At 46.0% G+C, this 19,818-nt stretch overlaps 1 protein-coding gene across 1 annotated transcript in view; it reads left to right on the top strand.

Moving 5' to 3' along the window:
- LOC144781362 (cholesterol 24-hydroxylase-like) overlaps positions 1–19,818 on the top strand; it is a 272,481-nt gene that overhangs the window by 35,238 nt on the left and 217,425 nt on the right. Inside the window, exons 2-3 of the mRNA XM_078660153.1 lie at positions 6,533–6,610; positions 18,737–18,818. Coding sequence (XP_078516279.1) covers positions 6,533–6,610; positions 18,737–18,818 — 160 coding nt within the window. The remainder of the gene's footprint in view (positions 1–6,532; positions 6,611–18,736; positions 18,819–19,818) is intronic.

The following is a 19,818-nucleotide window of genomic DNA, read 5'->3' on the forward strand; positions in this document are numbered from 1 at the left end:
ACATTTTCCCCACATTTCTGTGGTGGAAAGTTCTTGAATTTGCGTGGATCCACAAAATCCCACGCACCCCACATTTTTTAAAGTCTTCTGAGAAAAATGATACCTCACTTGTGTGGGTAGGCCTAGTGGCCGTGACAGGAAACTGCCTAAAACGTGGGCACACCACATTTTCACAGTGAAAACTGACCCTTTTTCTTGCAAAGTGCCTAGTTGTAGATTTTGAACCCTACCTCTGTCGGCACCTAGGAAAACCTAGCAAACCTATACATTTTTGAAAACTAGACACCCAGGGGTATCCAGGATGGGGTGACTTGTCTGGCTCCCCCCTCCCCCAGGGTGGGGGGGGCAGAAAGACTGTTGTTTTGCAGTGGGGGCATTGGCATGCCCATATTGGGCAGCCCCACCCCTAATTTGCCTTTGATAAAAAAAAATCCCTTGTTTCTAGTGGGCTTTTTGCCCCATGGGGGGGCAGAAAGATTTTAATTTTGTGGGGAGGAGAGGGGTAGGGGCATTCATTCAATCAATCAATCAGAGAACTTGTAAAGCGCGCTACTTACCCGTGAGAGTCCCAAGGCGATGAGGGGAGGGGGGGGGGTGCTGCTACTGCTCGAAGAGCCAGGTCTTGAGGAGTATTCTGAAGGCGAGTAGGTCTTGGGTCTGCCGTATGTGGGCAGGGAGGGTGTTCCATGTCTTGGCGGCGAGGTAGGAGAAGGATCTGCCGCCAGAGGTCGTTCGTTGGATGCGGGGGACAGCGGTGAGGGTGAGGCTGGCGGAGGGGAGCTAGCGGGTGGGGGTGTGGAAGCTGAGTCTGCTGTTCAGGTAGCCTGGTCCGTCGTTGTGGAGTGCTTTGTGTGTGTGGGTGAGGAGCTTGAAGGTGATCCTCTTGTCAACGGGGAGCCAGTATAGGTCTCTCAGGTGGGGGGTGATGTGGCTGCGGCGGGGGACGTTGAAGATCAGTCGGGCGGAGGCGTTTTGGATGCGTTGTAGTTGTCGTAGGTGTTTGGCTGGGATTTCTGCGTAGAGTGCGTTGCCGTAGACCAGTCTGCTGCTGACGAGGGCCTGTGTCACCGTTCTTCTTGTTTCGGTCGGGATCCACTTGTAGATCCTGCGGAGCATGCAGAGGGTGTTGTAGCGGGAGGACGAGATGGCGTTGACCTGCTTAGACATGGAGAGGGAGGAGTCGAGGATGAATCCTAGATTGGGTGCATGGTCGGTGGGTGTTGATGCTGTTCCCAGTGTGGTCAGCCACCAGGAGTCGTCCCAGGTCGAGGGGGTGGGTCCGAGGATGAGGACCTCCGTCATGCCCGAGTTCAGCTTCAGACAGCTGCTCCTCATCCAATCGGCGACTGCCTTCATTCCCTCGTGGAGGTTGGTTTTGGCTGTGTGCGGGTCCTGGGTGAGGGAGAGGATGAGCTGGGTGTCGTCAGCGTAGGAGATGATGTTGAGATTGTGATGGTGGGCCACTTGTGCGAGGGGGGCCATGTAGACGTTGAACAGCGTTGGGCTGAGGGATGAGCCCTGGGGGACGCCGCAGATGATGTCGGTTGGTTCGGATCGGAATGGTGGGAGGCGGACGCTCTGGGTTCTGCCGGAGAGGAAGGAGCTGGTCCAGTCAAGAGCCTTCTCTTGGATTCTGGCTTATAGGAGGCGTGTCTTTAGAGAGCGATGGCAGACTGTGTCGAAGGCGGCTGACAGGTCCAGGAGGATGAGGGCTGATGTTTCGCCGATGTCTAGTTGGCACCTGATGTCATCTGTGGGGGCGATGAGGGCTGTCTCGGTGCTGTGGTTTCGTCTGAATCCGGACTGGGACGGGTCCAAGATGTTGTCTTCGATGTGGCGGGCCAGTTGCATGTTGAGGATTTTCTTGATGACCTTTGCCAGGAACGGGAGCAGGGAGATGGGCCGGAAGTTCTTGAGGTCCTTGGGGTCCGCTTTGGGCTTCTTGAGGAGGGCGTTGATTTCGGCGTGCTTCCAGCTTTCCGGGAATGTCGCTGTTTCGAAGGAGATGTTGACGACCTTCCGTAGTTGGGGTGCGATGGCTGCGTCTGCTTTGTTGAATACGTGGTGTGGGCACGGGTCGGACGGAGATCCTGAGTGAATGGAGTTCATGACCTTGCGTGTCTCGTCGTCGTTGACGTTGGACCAGGAGGTCAGGCAGTTGGCGCTGGTGGTGTTCACAGGGGAGCTGGAGTCTGGCGTAGTCGGGGCGGTCGTGGTGTTGAAGCAGTCGTGGATTTCAGCGATCTTGCGGTGGAAGAAGATGACTAGTGAGTCGCACAGTTCGTGTGAGGGCGGGATGTCATTGGAGTTGGCGCTGGGGTTGGAGAGTTCCTTTACGATGCTGAAGAGCTCTTTGCTGTTGTGTGCGTCGTTATCCAAGCGATCTTTGAAGGAGGATCTCTTGGCTAATCTGATGAGGTGGTGGTGTCTGCAGGTGGCATCCTTGTGGGCTGCATGGTTGTCCAGTGTGCGTTCGTTCGTGGAGCCATGTCTTCTCCAGTTTCTGGCATGCGCGTTTACAGGTCTGGAGCTCGTAGGTGAACCAGGTGGCTCTCTTGATGGCGTGGCTGTTGCAGGAGTTCTTGAGCGGGGTGAGGGTGTTGGCGCAGTCGTTGATCCACTGTCTGAGGTTTCGGGCTGCGGCGTCTGGGTTGGTGGGGTCGGTGGGTGGGTTCTTGGTGAGGGAGGTGATCAGCTGGTCTTCGGTGACTTTGCTCCAGCAGCGGCGAGGCAGCTGTTGGGTGAAGTGGTGCATGGTTGGTTTTTGGAAGGTGAAATGGATGCAGCGGTGGTCAGTCTAGTGGAGTTCGGTGGTGTGGTCGAAGGAGACGGGGGAGCCTGTGGAGAAGACGGGATCCAGCATGTGGCCGGCGGCGTGGGTGGGTGCGGTGACGAGTTGTCTGAGGCCCAGGTTGGCGAGGTTGTCGATCAGGGTGGCGGACTTGGCGGCGTCGTTGTTCTCAAGGTGAAAGTTCAGGTCCCTGAGGAGGATGTAGTCCGTGGAGGCGTGGGTGCTGGTGAGGTCGACGATGGAGTCCCTGAACTGAGCCCGGGGTCCGAAGATGAGTGTTCCTCTGAGGGTGGTGTTGGGGTCGGTGTGGATCCGGAAGTGCAGGTGTTTGGCGGTGTTGAGGGTGTCGTCTGTGTGGGTGGCGACCTTGAGGGTGGACTTGTGGACGATGGCTATTCCTCCTCCGATTCCGTTGGCGCGATCCCTGCGGGTGATCTTGTATCCGTCCGGGATGGCTATGGCAATGTCGGGCGCCGAGGAGTCGTTCCACCAGGTCTCGGTCAGGAAGGCCACGTCTGAGGCGGAGGTGTCAAGCAGATCCCAGAGCTCGACGGCATGTTTGCGTGCGGAGCTGGTGTTGAGGAGTATGCAGCGGAGGGGGTTGGGTCCAGTCCTTGGAGGTTTGGTGGTTCTGTCGCAGGGGAAGCTGCAGGTGTGGCAGGAGAAGGGTCCGTGGGTCAGTTTCGTGGCGGCCTGGAAGCAAGTGTGGTTTCGGCCGGTGTTAAGTGCGAGGAGGGTGCTGGTGTCGTAGTGGATTCTGGTGTCGTTGCATTCACGGGGTCCAGGGGTTCTGGCGCTGGGCATGGTCCAGGTGCGGATGGGCACCCGCTGCGCCCGTCCGCTGCGCAGCTGCTTCTCGGCCTGCATATGAGGTGGCTTGGGAGGGAGAAGCAGCTGGGAGGTGGGAGCGGGGAGGCGAATAGTTGTGCAGGGGGGGGCAGGGCCGCAGGGATGCAGCGGTGGAAAAGGGCCGGATCGGGCGCGGCGGGGGTAACTGGTGCACAGGGCAGAGGGGAGGGAAAAACCCAGGAAACAAGGAGGCAGCAAGGAGGCAGTAAACAGGCAGTCAGGTGACGAGCAGCGGCGTGGGGGTTACCTGCCTGCAAGCAGGGTCAAAGGTCACAAAAAGCACAGAAAGGTCACAAAAAACGGGGGGAAACGAGTGGCACTGAGGCACAAAGGTCACAAGGGCAGAAAAGGTCACAAAAAATGGGGGAAACAAGTGGCACAGAGACAAAAAGGTCACAAGAAAGGGCAGAAAAGGTCACAGAAAACGGGGGGAAACTAGTGGTACAGAGGCAGAAAGGTCACCAGAAAGGGCAGAAAGGTCACAAAAAAACGGGGGAGAAAAGAGTGGCACAGAGGCAGAAAGGTCACAAGAAGGGGCAGAAAGGTCCCAAAAAAAGGGGGGAAACGAGTGGCCTAGAGGCACAAAGGGGAGTAGAGGCAAGAAAACGAGCACAATCGGGGGGAACAGAAGGCAAGAAAACGAGCACAATCAGGGGAGCAGAAGGCAAAAAAAACGAGTGCAATCAGGGGAGCAGAAGGCAAGAAAACGAGCACAATCAGAGGAGCAGAAGGCAAGAAAACAAGCACCATCAGGGGAGCAGAAGGCAAGAAAGATGAGCACAATCAGGGAATAGAGGGCACGAGAATGGGCACAGATAAGAATGCAGGCACAGGAGGTAGACGGGCAACAGCGATCACAGACACGAGAAGACAGTATAGGCAGTACAGGGAAGACAGACAGACAGCGACAGTGATACAAACCTAAGGCCTACCACTGACCACCAGGGATGAGGCGCAGGTGGTAGCTTGCGGGTGGAGGAGGGCCTCCACTTCTACAGCAGCGGCAGCTGTGGCAGGGCCAGAACACACTGGCGTAGCTGTGTGGTGGGGGAGCGACCTACCAGCAAGGTCAAGGGTCACTTGACCTTGGGAAATCTCCACCCCTAAATTCATCAGGAAAAAAACCCTGGTGTCTTGTGGGCTTTCTGCCCCCTGCCCCTCAGGGGGGCAGAAAGACCGTAGTTTTGCAGGGGGGGGCAGTGGGGGCATTATGCCAATTTTGGGCAGTCCCCACCCCTAATTTACCTATGATAAAAAAATCCCTGGTTTCTAGTGGGCTTTGTCTCCTTGGGGGGCAGAAAGCCTGTACTTTTGCGGCGGGTAGGGGCATTGGCATGCCCATATTGGGCAGCCCTCACCCCTGATTATAATTAGAAAAACATCCCTGGTATCAAGTGGGCTTTCTGCCCCGCCCGGGGGGCAGATTGGGGGCTACTGACCCCATCTGCCCCCCGGGGGGGCAGAAAGACTAAATTCACCCAAAAGTTTATGGGGGAGCAAAGGCCCTTGCCCAAGGGGCTGCCCCCCCTCCCTGGTTTCTAGCGAGTGGGTCGCTGCTTGGGGATCACACTGGGTTTACCATTGGAAAGTGGAGATTCTCCCTTTTCCAATGATACCTTTCCCGTTTTTGTACGTGCTGGGGGGTGGGGTGCTGAGATAGCCCCCAGAGAACGTAGAAAGTGAAACTGAAATGAGCCTCAAGGCTCTGAAATGTCACTGAAATGACGTCAGTGCGATGTGCTCGCTGATTGTCATTTCAGGGAATATGCACTGCCTCAGGAGCTGGGGAAGCTCTTTCCCAGCCTCCGAGGCTGTCCGCACCAGAGGGATTTCTAGTGCTATGTGACACATGAGGGGGGGCGTCCGACGCACCGAAGGGGGCAGGAACCTCGCGATCACAAACTAATACATTTAATGAATGATCCAGTGTAAGCAAGAATATAAAGCTCACTTAATTTAGAATATTTAATCAAGTAATGGAAGTCAGATTTGTGTTTTTGGGTGTTCAATTAGGGAGGGAGAAAACAGGTTAGTGTTAGACATTGTGCCTAGCACGATTTAAACTGTGTGGTTTGAAAACTCACCTTCACTAAATAAAATCCATTATTATACACAAGAAGCACATTACATTTGCAGCTCATTATTATTAATTTATAACACAGAATTATTGATTGTGAAATCTGCTTCAACAGTCTCAAAACGTACATGCTGTCATAGTAGTTCCTAGTATGGAAGGGAAATACTGTGTGTGTAAATGTGCTTCTAATGAACCAGCAGAATGCTGTCACTCATTGTGAAGTTAGCCCATGGCTAAAGTGGGCTGACCAATTGTCATATGCTCTATGCTGGAGTGAGCATAATAAAAATGTGAATGACACTACAGACAACTGGATGAAAGCCCCAATGAGTAGTATATTACAAATATATTGTTAGTAAAATGAGAAGGTCTTGGCTAACACTAGACCTACAGATGGGTTAAATTTGCTGGCTGCTGAGCAAAACCATAATCAGAATCCGCTAGCAGAAAATGTAATTTGCACAGAAGGTGCAATTGGCTGCACACACGCCAGGTCTGGCGCCACGGCACCTACTGCACCCACAATAACTGTGTCTCTGTCTCCACATGACGTTAGGGACCTATAAGGAAAGAGACTGTTGTATATAGAAGTCAATTAATCTTGCGTAATGCAGACTTTCTGCTGTTATACATAACGTGTATTTTTAAATTGTATAATCGTGGGGATTATGAACTGTATTTTTAACGAATGAACTGTTTTATGTACTTTTATGGTATTTTTTTAAAATACCGAATAAAGACTCATTGAGACATAATGTGTCAATGCACTCCGGTATTTAGTTCTTTTTAACTGATTTGTATTTTTTTTTTTACAGCTTTTTATTTGGGCATTTGCTCTTAATCATGCGTATTATGAAGAAAAACGGACTCTTTTATGATCAGGCACTGGAATGGTAAGTTGTGTTTCAGATGTTTTTACATTACTTTTTTAAAGGTTGGTCGTCTGTTTACATCTCAAAGGCAAGACAGGAGCAATTACACACAATTCCCATTTAATAGCAAATTGAAAATTAGTGCTGAAGTGTTGCTGAGCAGGTTAATCTAAATGTAGCTTACCATGGAAAAATGCACGCATCGACAATTACAGGTGGTTGAATTCCTTTTTAGGTCTCGCCTAGCAATGCTGCACGCCTTGGCGAGACCTATAGTCGTCGGGTTCTCTGCCGAAGGGGGAGAGGTCTCACCTAGGGGGACAGGTCTCACCTAGCGGTGCAGCGCACGCGCTGTCGCCTTAGCGAGACCTATAGTCGTCAGTTTCTCTGCCCAAGGGGGACAGGAGGTGTGCGCGGGTACGGACAGGAGATGTGCACTCCGTACACGTGCACATCTCCTGTTCCTGCGTGAACACAGCACACGCATGGCACGCTTTCACTTTCCCTCCCTCCCCCGTCCTCCTAGTTAGTTTCAGTGTTGCGCTGAAGCCATGCCCCGTGCAGCCCAGCGCAGTCCCTCGCAGTCCAGCTCGGAGAAAAATAACCCGCTCACGAGCCCGGCGCTTCACGCTGCCATAAAGCTGTCCCTTACGATCACACTTGCAGAATCAAACCAGACCTGTTTGGTTTGCCAATGTTTGTCCCGATGCGTCATTCTTGTCAGTTCAGCATCAGTTACGCTTGTTAAAATGAGCATCTGATAGCGAGTGACCCTATTGCTTTTACTTTATACTCATATCAAATTATGTTTTTCGGCATGCCGCCAATTATCCACTGGATTCAAAATTGATACATTAAAATATGTAAAACTACGCCTTTTTGCAAAATAAGCATTTAATGGCCGGCCCATTGAGTGCATGCTCTCTAGTGTGGTAACAATCAATTTTCTAGTGCATATGTTTACATAAGTTTTGATGTGTAAGTATTGAGTTTCGCTTTCTTCTTTTCAAGCACTGTTCATTCAATTGGTGATGCGTTTGTAACTTAGGTTTATTGCATTTGTGAACGTTAATGTGAAATCCGTTCTGTTACATTTCTTGTGTAATTCATTTGCTTTGTTTCAAGTTACGCCTCTGTTTAGTACACATGGCCGGGCGTCCAATTTATTTGATGGATTGCAAAGGGAAGAAAGTGGTTCAATTGCCGATGATTTAATTGTCTTGCTTCTGACTCTTGTTTTTATTGCAATGACGCCTTGTGATTTGCTTTACTTGTCCGCCTGCTTGATGCAGGTCATACACTGCCTGATGAGCTGTAAGAGGCCAAACGTACATTCTAGCACCTTCATCTCCTCTTGTGAATACAAAATGGATCGTTCCTTTTTTGTGATCGTTCTTTCCACAACAACTTTGCAGACTTTAATGTCCAACGCAGAGGCTAAGTTCAAAAGCAGTTGTCTTCATATTGCACTGTTCAACCTCATTTTCCACAAGACTCGTCACCTTGTTAAACGTCGAAAGGACAAGAGCATTTTGATGAGTTTTGTGGCCTGCAAGTACACACAAAACCCACTTAATGTATGTGTTTTTGTGTAGCCCAGAGTTTAAACTGTAGTTTGCTCTCCTAAAGAAGTCCAACATAAAGCTTCTAATCTGCATTAATTGACAGTCCCAGCATTTTTAGTATACTGATCTCATTTGATGACCTACACATATTAACAGTATTGTTTATTTCCACCAAATTCATATTGAGACATTCCCACTCTTGGGTTCACCCCATATTCCTCTCATCATCTCATCGATGTGAATGTTCATATCCTTTATACCACCCTGTCGCTGTTATTCCTGAGTAGATGATTGTTTTTGCCCACCTATGTTCGATTGTAAGAAGTGTCTACTAAAACCTTTAGAGCAGATTGTAAGTACCTCAGCATTTTTGCGCGATTTCAAGTTTCACTTCTTTCAACTAGCTACTTTGTGATTAAGTTGATATGGTTTCTTTTTGTAGCAATTTCAATATGCTTGTGCATGGAAATAAAAACTGAAAGTGCGCTGCTGCTGTTTAGCATCACAAAAGGCCAAATTTTATCCTAAACATATTTATTTTTTGTATTAATTAACTGCTAAAATAACCTTGCCATTTTTCACATTGTAAAACAAAACCCCCATTATTTCTAAATTACAATATGTAAAATTATAAATAGCCTCCGTGACCTAAAGCATTTCCATATACCAAAGCTTTGGAAAGTCGTTCAAAGAAACCAAATCCTTTTGAATAGTTAGTAGCTCTAGTATAACAGGCCGACGATCCCGATCAGACGGCCACAGATCACCCTCGATTGGAGATATATTATGATATCTAGAATTTGAATGAATGAATGAAGGAAGGAAGATTTATAAAGCACGAACTAAGCCCAAGGGCATCAAGGCGCTATAGTACAGACGGGCCAACGGGCACAAACAGCATAAATAATAAGATTTACTTCACAGAGAACATCCAGATCTTCAGGGACAGTGCCCTCCATGACATCATTGGACTGCTCTGACGCATATAATGGATTTCCTCTAGCGTAATGCAAGTCCAAGATACTGTATGCTGTAGGAAGGGTGGGGCACCTAGTCGGAACAGCATCTTAGCTATTTCTGACACTGTGGCCCAAACCCATTCTAAAGTATGGTTGAACCTGTCTATATAAAACGGTGGGTCAGCATATTTCCCCAGGGTTTGGGTACATTGCAGTTGAGTGAGGTCAGCATTTCACAGGAGCTCTTTAATTCATCAGTGTTTGGGGCTAGCATTGTACCTTTTGTAATAGATTGACCCACAAACTCCTTCAGCATACCAAGCCATGACCAAAATAAAATCGAGACATTCATTTTTTCCCATCTCAACTAGAACTCCCCTTGTCCCATCTCAACTAGAACTCCCCTTTAGTTGTTTCATCCTCCCTAGGGTGGTTAAGTTATTGTCAATTAAACATGCAGACAAAGCACTGCCTAGGGTAAACTGAGTGATAATTGAAGTGTGATTGCTTCAACAGCAAGTGCTCATTCACTGCACCCTCCTCCAGATTGGGGCTTTTTAATGAGCACAAATTAGCTTTTCCTGCTGAAACCCACATCTCTGCTCTACATGTCACATTTGGCACCACCATGGCCTTGTTAGCCTTCTTTTGCTAACTTTCATTTATTTGATTTTATTTCTGTCATACCAACATCATGCCTGCCCATTTTTATGGCCCCACTGTTTGGCATTACAAAATGGAGCCATCGAATTAATAGCAAGAACTGTACTACAAAGCATGGACCAGTACTCTGCAATCATCCAGGGAGCTGGGATGAAAGGGAGGGGCTGGAAAGTAAGTGAGTCACTTGTGTGCCAATTTAAAGCTCGCCTGTAGAAGGGTTTTATAAAATAGAGACCTGGAGGGGTAGGTAAATGATCTGCGGTTCACTCTTCATTCTAGCTTCTGGATTGGCTAGTGCATTTGTCCCCCCCCCTGTATATCACCACTGTAAATCCAAGGCCGCGTAGATCAGCACTTATGCCTGCATGTCGACCTATATGTGCAGGAGGTGTGAAGTCCAGTGAGTGATGGCTAGAGAGTGAGTGATGGTTAGAGACTGAGGTAGGTTTTGGGCTTCTCTATATACAAAGAACAAGAAGTTGTGTGAGAGCCTTCGGTTACCAAGCTGGAATTCCTACCAGCAATTACAATAGGTCTCGCCTTTGATTAAGTTCAAACCATTTGCTTTGCTATTCAATACCATTAGCAAAGCAAATAGCTTTAACTTAATCAAAGGCGAGACCTATTGCATTTCCAATGCTTGTTTAGGTCTCGCCTATCGACGCAAGGCATGCGCTGCTCGCCATGGCGAGACCTATAGTCGTCGGTTTTGCTAGCGAAGGGGGAAAGGAGTTGTGCACGTACCCGGACAGGCGATGTGCGCGCACGCGCCCGGACAGGCGATGTGCGCGCACGCGCCCGGACAGGCGATGTGCACGCACGCGCCCGGACAGACAATGTGCACGCGTGTGGCTCGCGCGACAATGCGGGCTTACGCTTTCACTTTCCCACTTTCATTCAATGCCGCTACTATTTGCTGGAAAGGATAATTGTTTGCTAATTCACCCCCAGCTCCGTCTTTGCTCTCCCATGAGAAGACTATTCCCTTGTCCGTTCCAGCACTTCCGTTTTCCTCTATAAGCAAAGCCAAAAGGCGACAACATACATTTATTATTAGGTTTTATTTGAAGAACTTGTTGTGATGGTATTGGCCCAGGACCAGGAGGTTGGACTCAATCCCCTCTGGCCTTTCCATTTGTGCCAGGATTCGGCTAATAAAGCTTATTTTTCAAATATACGACTACGAATCTTTACAGAACTGTCATAGCTTGAGTCACACTGTGTCAGCACACAAAGAGTGAGAAGAGAAATGACGAATGGTGGAAAATGTGGCAGTCCAGCCTCGAAGAAAGAAGCCTCAGTGGGCAGAAGGCAGAAAGTAATATGTGAGACCGATCATAGGCCCAACCTGACTCCATCTTTCATCCTTCTGAGGTTCACAAAATGAGTACTTTAAGTTTGGCAGGAAAAGGACTCTCAAACACCATTAAAGAATTGTGTTTGTGATGTACAATATGAAATAAATAAATGGCTTATGACACCAAGTATGCCGCAACCAGTTGTGCATCAATTCCAGCTCTCGTGTACTAGGCAGAATGGCAGTTTTGATGATTAAAAAAACAAAACATTACTTGGAAGCTTAGCGATATTGGTACCGCAAATCACAACGCAAGGTGACTTGCTTAATAAAAATACATTCATTACACCTCCTACCGCTTGAAACGTCGAGCCAGCGGCATTCCAGGAAGCCCATCTTCGTGTAAAGTGTGTTGGTTTAGCGCCCCGTTTCACAGTGATGAGAGGAGCGTGGCTGTGCACTGCGTTTGTTTGGAGCAATAGAAAACCACCATCGGTAGAGCGTGGGCTACAAGGGCTTTCAGACCAATAGCCAGACTACCAAAGAGCTGCAAGTTACTACAGGCAATAAAAACAAACAGTGGAAATAGGTGTCCTAACCGTTGGCTGGCTATGTTACTGTAGCAAGATGTGCAATTCTACAGCGCCTAATTCAGCTTTGAGGCACTTCACAGGTTTTGTGACAGGACTCCATTTGTAAAGAGCAAGGCTGCCTATTTTATTGAGCTCAGAAAGATAAATTCTGATCCGGGTGAGAGAGGATTCAAGCCACAGAGCTGCACGTTGCACTCATCTTTGCAGCACAGGCATGAGCCCGGAGAACCTGGTTCTCAGCCGTACCCCCTGTTCCAATCCATTTCTCCATCAGGTGGTCGGCCAGAGGCCTAAACTGTAGCTTGTTCCACTCCAACACCCATGTTGCCTCCATCCACTATTCTTCTAGATCTGGTAATCTTCCATTGACCCCGCCCCTCTTCTTACCTTCACTCCAGCTTCTTTCGCAAGCTTTCTCACTGCAAATCACTTCTCTTTCTGCCTCCCTCCTCTTTCAGCCACCCACTCGGCTCTCAGCCTCTCCTCTTCTCCCTCCTCCCTCTCTTTCCCTGTGCACTCTATCCCCTTTCCTATGCATGTTACTTCAACCTTATGTATGCCAGTTCCTCCGCAACTGCCCTGTGAATGCCGCCAATTAAAACGTTTCAAACTGGCCTGTGCTGGTCTCCAGGCCCCACACAGCAGCTTCCCTCCTCCCAGGGCTTTAAGTGGGATGAAAAAACTAGGGGCCGCAAAGGGGGGTAGTCAATGTAATTAAGGGCGTGGCTTAAGAACACGTAAGCTAAAAATCTGTTTAGCACAGTGTACCGCCTGACTTGTATCATTGCGTCCAGATATACGATACAGCAAGTCACATCATACCTAGAAGTCAGGACTATTGGCTTTGTCAATGGTTGCTAGTTGCATAAGATAAATAAGCAGCAACTTCCACTTAAAGCCCTGGTGGTGACACAACAACAATGTTGCTGCTCCTGAGATTTAAAAAGAGAAGGGAAATCCAGAGAGAAAATGGCTCTCTTTTAGGATTTCTCTTCCCCTACAACGCTCACAACACGCACATCGATGTGCCTGCTGTCACTGCAGTCTAGAAAAACAAGCATTTGCAATACAATAGGTCTCGCAGTTACGCAAGTTTAAGCTATTTGCATTGTAAACAACAATGCCTTTTATTTAAGTTTTTAAACAGAAAAAAAATGGCAATTTCAATAGCTTAAACTCGCATAACTGCGAGACCTATTGCATTGCCAATGTGAAAATCTAAGCAATTCTGCCCGTTTCTGCTAGTTGACATATGCTTGTCCCATATGAAAAGAAAGAATACAGGCAGAATTTACTGCTGCACAAGTGTTCCTGGTCACGCACAGTGAGGAATGGATGGTTTGATAAATTCTTGCACCTTTCTGCACTGTCAGAGACTGGACAATGTACTTGCCGTAAGTTAACTATATTGTTTTTCCCCTGCATATACTTTTCTTCTTCTGCGTAGCAAGCGCAAGGAGACAAAACATTACACTCTAACCTATCTAAAAGTGTTAAAAGAAAAAAATGCTAACTATGCTGTGAGACAGGCTCCTGTAGAACATCCAACTGAGTAGTTACAGAACACACCTCCGAGGCAACCATGTTTAAACGTTTACTTGCTTCACCAGGGGGGAAGCATGGGGAGTTCCACTGGGCGATGAGGTACATATAGTATCCATGTATGAAGATGACGTGCTGCTCTATATTCAAGGTATCATATATGCAGGTATCAGCAGAGATATTAGTGAATTTCCAAAGGGCGCATGGTTTCGCAGTTAACTGGGCCAAATCCTGTGTTTTTCTCCTCTGTGCGGACTGTCCTCCACAAGTGGTCATGGCGGGAGACCAACCATAGGGTGAGGTGGGAGCCTCGGGCATTTCGGTACTTGGGGATCCGTATCTATCATAATGAGAACGACCCAATTGAGGTAAAGCTGACCAGGGCCATAATATCTTTGCGCCCACAGATGGCCTTCTGGAGCTTTCTCCCACTTACAGTCCAAGGACAGGTATCACTTTCCAAAATGGTAATGCTCCCCGCCGCTTGTATTTTTTTCATAATCTGCCTCGTGCCACCTTCACGAAGTTACATGCCATGCTGGGATGGTTCATCTGGAATAAGGGCAGGAGAAGGGTGGCTCAGCGTCTCTTGTAGCTGCTGGTGGAAAATGGTGGCCTGGGTGCACCGAATTTCGAACATTATTAAGGGGCAGCACAGCTGCAATGGCCGGTGTGATGGTTGGCAGAGAGGCAGTTGAATGAAGTGGTCGAGCTGCTGACATCCAGGGCACAGGAAACACTGGGATCGATGTTGCTCCTTGGAGCGCTGTTCCCCCAAGGAGCTAACTGCCTAGTGAATGTGGCATATCAGAGCAATAAGAGGGGCCTGAGGCTCATATTGTGCATGATCCCATACCCTGCGGCCATTAGTCTTAGCTTCATCCTGCAGTTCAGCACAAGCATTGGTAGAGAAGAAGTCGCTGACCTGGAGGGACGCGGGTTGACCTCGGTGGGGGATCTGTTCAGAGATCGGAAGTCAATACCCTTTGGCCAGTTGCAGGAAGATAATATCGTACCAGTGGGCCATTTCTTGAAGCATGGTCGGAAGCTGGTGACCTGGTTTGTTAAAGCCTTGGCGTATACGGTGACAGACCCTCTGTCTCCTGTTCGCCAGCTCTGGGAAACAGATATAGGACAAGCCCCAACACCCAAGGAGTGGAAAAACATTATACATTACCCATGCAAAGTATCTCATAATGCCAAATTCCAATACATTAAATTCAACATACTTCACAGGGCATATCTCACCCCAGCTGTCCTACATAGAATGTTTGAGTTCTCCCCTCTTGGTCCAAGTTGTCGTGCACCCAATTTGGATCTAATACACATGTTCCCGGATTCTGCAACCCTGTGGTCCAGAGTCACAGATGTACTTACCCCAGTGATGGGTCATGCCGACTTCCTTACCTTGGAGGTGGTGCTGTTGGGGATATTCAGGCGGAAGAGGGCTTTAAAAGGTGTCCAATCGATTCATAGATTTGGCGATGTTCATTCTCGCCGGGCCATTGCAATGCATTGGAAGGTGACCGCACTCCCAGCCCTACAACATTGGCGCACAGCGACTCCCAAATGGGGTAGGGCCGAGGTGAGTGCACTACGCAGGGAGGAAGTCGGGGACGCCGCAGGGTTCCTATTTCTGATCTGTAGGGCAACTTGTTACATGACTTACAGAATACACAGGAAGCCCCATTGGACAGGTGATGGGCTTTCATGGTCTGGGCTCACTGGCACATTGTCAGAGACCACTGGTAAAGTGGTTCTGATATGGCTTGCGATGCTGCCCTATTGTGTAGGGCATACAGTACTTTCCTGTTTCAGTTTCTATTTTTGGTAAATTCTGGTTTTATTTTTTTTAGTGTTTTCAATACCTTAAAAAACAGTTGTTATCAGTGGTTACACATTTTCGCACCACTAAAAACAACAGAAAAAGTGTTTTTCCGGTGTTTTTGGAACGTTTTGCTTTTATTATTGCTTGCTTTCTGCACTTATAGTACATGATATATAGATAGGCTGTCCTGTTTTCAGTTTCTATTTTTGGTAAATTCTGGTGGGGTTTTTTCAGTGTTTTCAATATATTAAAAAACAGTTGTTTTCAGTGGTTACACATTTTCACGCCACTAAAAACAACAGAAAAGTGTTTATCCGGTGTTTATGGAACATTTTGATTTTCATTGCTTGCTTTCTGCACTGAAAGAATATGGTATATAGACAGTGTACGTATAGTGTATGTGAGGTCCAAAGAGATTTTTGCAAATTAATCTTATTGTAGTACACCATACAATACTTCTTCAATGAGTCTTTGGTCATGTGCGCTCGCGCTTTCCTTCCCATGTAAACTTCTGTGAAAAGGCCCTATCAGCATTCATAGCCCCTGGGCTGAGAACCGTCAGCTAAGGGACACAGTTGGGATGACTCTTTCTTTGATGCCACATAAAGCACAAAATGATAAATATTTGCGTTTTGGTTCCTGGGCATAAGAAAACAGTGCACCAGAATGGACTAAAAAGTCAATAGCATCCCTCATTAACTCTAAAGATTGTAAAGATGCTTTCAGCATACCCTCTAACAAGTGGCAAGGATCTCCTACAGGGAATCACTTCAGCTCGGGTATCAATTTTGACAGGTCATCACACAAATTTTTTATATACATAGCAGAATCACTGCAAATACAAACAATATCACTCCAATCTTTGTTGAACTTGGAAAGAACCTTTTTTGCAGAGCATAACAAGTGACACTGCGTTCCATGTTTTCCAAAAGTCTGGTGTCACTTTTTCACCACTATCCCAGATGCTTGGTGATAATGTTTAAAGCCTGAGGTGTTGGCAATTCACATCCTATCAATACTGACCCACTAGAAACTATGGTCTCATGTATTAAGGGTTTTTACCCATTCTCTGTGGGTACATGTGATGACACATATTAGGAAAGATTTTTATGAAACTAGCCATTTTACCTATCAGTGAAAGAATCAAATGCAGCCAAAATATCAAATATGAGTTTGATATGTCCTGATTCTCTACAGTTTATAAAATAATTAAACTTGACCTAAAACATGAAACTAAACCCTGCATCTTTAGACCACAGGCCATAAAACTGAAAAAAGTAAAAGGAAGAAGAAACAATATTTTAGTGGCATCCCTAAAGAACAAAACTCAAGCAGAATAATGTTAGCCAGTCTTTCTTACTGCTAGCTTGCATAACAAAGTTACATTTTATTGACCCCTTCAGTAAGAACAAAATGACTCTTTCACTTTCTTTTTCCTTTCTTTGAATGGCATTTAGTTTGTGGTTGTGCAGGTGTTTTTTCAGTGTTTATATGTTTTCACGGGTGAGGGCTATTTTTCTTTCAGTGGGGTTTTATCAGTTATTATAGGTTTAAACCTAAAACCCCACAGCCTATATATAGACAATGTGTGTATATTGTATATGAGGTCCAAATAGAGTTTTGCAAATTAAACTTATTGTAATACACCATGCAATACTTCTTCAGTGAGTCTTTGGCCATGTGCGCTCGCCCTTTCCTTCCCATGTAAACTTCTGTGAAAAGACCCTCTCAACATTGGCACTTGAGATGGGCAACTCCAAAACAGCCAGTACACAATTTGTTAACTCTGGCCACTGACATAGCTTTCCCTGCTAATACTGGTTGCTGTGCCAAAGTCACTAAAGGTGTCGCCCAGCCTACTCTCAAGGAGAGGTTTCACATCTACACCAATTATGCTGAACACTTGGCAGACAAGGCTTTTTTCAAGCTCTAGTTGTTTTTATTAAGTCCACTACAGAAGTTATGTTTTCCTTTAAAAATCTAATGCAGTAGAATGCACTTTATTCACATCACTATGTTTATGCGACCAAAGATCCTCACATTTCTTGCCTTTGGCACCATCACTCAGCAAACATTATGTAAATGGTTGCCACATGGATAATATAGCATTCATAGCCCCTTGGAGTGAGAACCATGAGCTAAGGGACACAGTTTGGATGGCCTTTCTTTGATGCCACACAAAGCACAACATTATAAATATATTTGCGTTTTAGTTCTTGTGCATAAGGAAACAGTGCACCAGAATGGACTAAAAAGTCAATAGCATCCCTCATTAACTCTGAAGATTGCAAAGATGCTTTCAGCAGACCATCTAACAAGTGGCAAGGATCTCCGACAGGGAATCACTTAAGCTCAGGTATCAATTTTGACAGGTCATCACACAACATTTTCATATATGTAGTTAAATCACTGCAAATACAAACAATATCACTCCAATATTTGTTGAACTTGGAAAGAACATTTTTTTGCAGAGCACTCCAAGTGACACTACGTTCCATGTTTTCCAAAAGTCTGTTGTCACGTTTTCATCAATATCCTTGATTCTTGGTGAAATCACTCTTTAATACATATACCTGTCACTGTACCTTGCATCAAATGTTTAAATCCTGAGGTGTTGGCAATTCACCTACTGTCAATACTGACCAACTAGAAACTGTGGGCTGATGTATTAAGGGTTTTTACCCATTCTCAGTGGGTAAATGTGATTACACATATCAGGAAAGCTTCTTATGAAACAAGCCATTTTACCTAACAGTGAAAGAATCAAAAGCAGCCAAAATATCAAATATGATATTGATATTTCCTGATTCTCTACAGTTTATAAAATAATTAAACGAGACCTAAAATATGCTTCTGAAACCTGCATCTTTAGGCCAAAGACCACAACACTGAAAAAAGCAAAAGGAAGAAGAAACAATATTTTAGGGCATCCCTAAACAACAAAACTCAAGCAGAATAATGTTAGCCCAGGCTTTTTTACTGCTAGCTTGTACAGCAACATTACATTGTATTGACCCCGTCAGGAAGAAAATAAATGACTTTCACTCTCTTTTTCCTTTCTTTGAATGGCATTTAGTGTGTGGTTGTGCAGGTGTTTTTTCAGTGTTTATATGTTTTCACTGGTGAGGGCTATTTCTCTTTCGGTGGGGTTTTATCGGTTATTATAGGTTTAAACCTAAAACCCCACAGCCATCCAGTATCATACTGGATGGCTGTCGTCTCCTCCTTCCATCATGGGTGGACGACTTTGAATCCACATACGGTAGTGTGAAAACCGTTAATAATGGCAATTGTACTCGCGGCTACAGTATTACCCCCATGTCTGGACTGTATGGCATCTAAAATGCTGGCTTTGTTAATGCCCAGTATATCTCTGTGATTTGCTATCTTGTTATGTTTGTAGAGAATTCGAGTTCATTTACACCGAGCTATGTGCTCCTTTCTCGGTATACATGACAATGTAACAAGTGTTTGTATGAACAGCCAACTAGATTGGTACTGTCTACTGAAAGTAATATGATCAAAATGTAATAAAAATTGGTTTAAATAAACCGCATTTAAACGTTTACTCTTTGACATGCCAGATCAATATTTTATTCCCAGAGTCACAAAATAAAGTAGTACTTCCTTCTTATTCTTTCAAATACTATAATGTACTTGTCTTAATTTACATCGTTTTTTCCTATTGCTCCCTTTGTAGGGTAGAGAAATATGGCCCCGTTATACGTCTAAATTTTATTCAGAGACCTGTCATCATCGTTTCAAGTCCAGAAGGAGTCAAAGTAAGTACAACAAAGCCAGATGTCTCAGTCATATATCACTGTAGGTCGCCATCTGAAAAATATGTATTCTGATATTAATACCTCATTTTACTCATTGGACACCAGTTATGAACCACCCAACCATAACTTTGATTGTGACCCCATTTGTCATGTTATGTTACTCACCTTTGCATTGCACACTTATACCAATTGTAGGGCATTTCAGGGCTTTTGCGGTCTGGGTGTCAAACAATCTGCTGTATAGCTCTTGACTCCTGGAACATATTCCATCTCAAAACTAAATTCCTGCAATCTTACCACCCACCTCTTGATTAGCTGGAGATCTCTATTATACCTTTGTTTGTGAAAACCTTCTTAAGAGGTTTATGATCAGAGCGTCCTCTAAAAACTGTTCCCCATATTAAATCCCTAAAATTGTTCAGCTCCCATACAGCTAGTGCTTCACACTCAATTACAGAGTAGTTAAACTCTTCCAGTCTTAATGCTCTAGAAGGAAAAGCAATGGTATGCTCCCCAGTACTATTTTCTTGTAATAGTACTGCTTGCAGTCATTTAGAGCTAGCGTCTGTTTCTGTGATGGTGTTTTTCCCTGGGACTAAGGGCTGGAGATTAGGTGTGTTAGTGCTTTCTTGATATCTAAAAATTCACTTTCACACCCCACATCACATGAATAAAGGGTATTCTTTTTTAGCAATTTGCGCATCTGGAATGTGCGGCCAGCAAAGTTGTTTACAAATTTGCTACCGAACTCGACCACACCCAAGAATGACTTGAGTTCATCCTTATTCATGGGGGCCGTCCAATTCAAAATTGTGTTTAAAAGATCCTCCTTAAGATGTATGCCTTGAGCCCTTATTAATGCCCTAAATAATTAATTTCGGCACACTTAATCTTACATTTCTCCCTTTTTTACTGTGATCCCATTTTCCATAAACTTTTTAAGCACTAAACGTAACCTTTCAACGTTAATGGTATCAATCTCCCCAAAGATTAAAACATT

This window comes from Lissotriton helveticus, chromosome 9 (assembly GCF_964261635.1).
Source record: "Lissotriton helveticus chromosome 9, aLisHel1.1, whole genome shotgun sequence".
NCBI classification, from domain to species: Eukaryota; Metazoa; Chordata; class Amphibia; order Caudata; family Salamandridae; genus Lissotriton; species Lissotriton helveticus.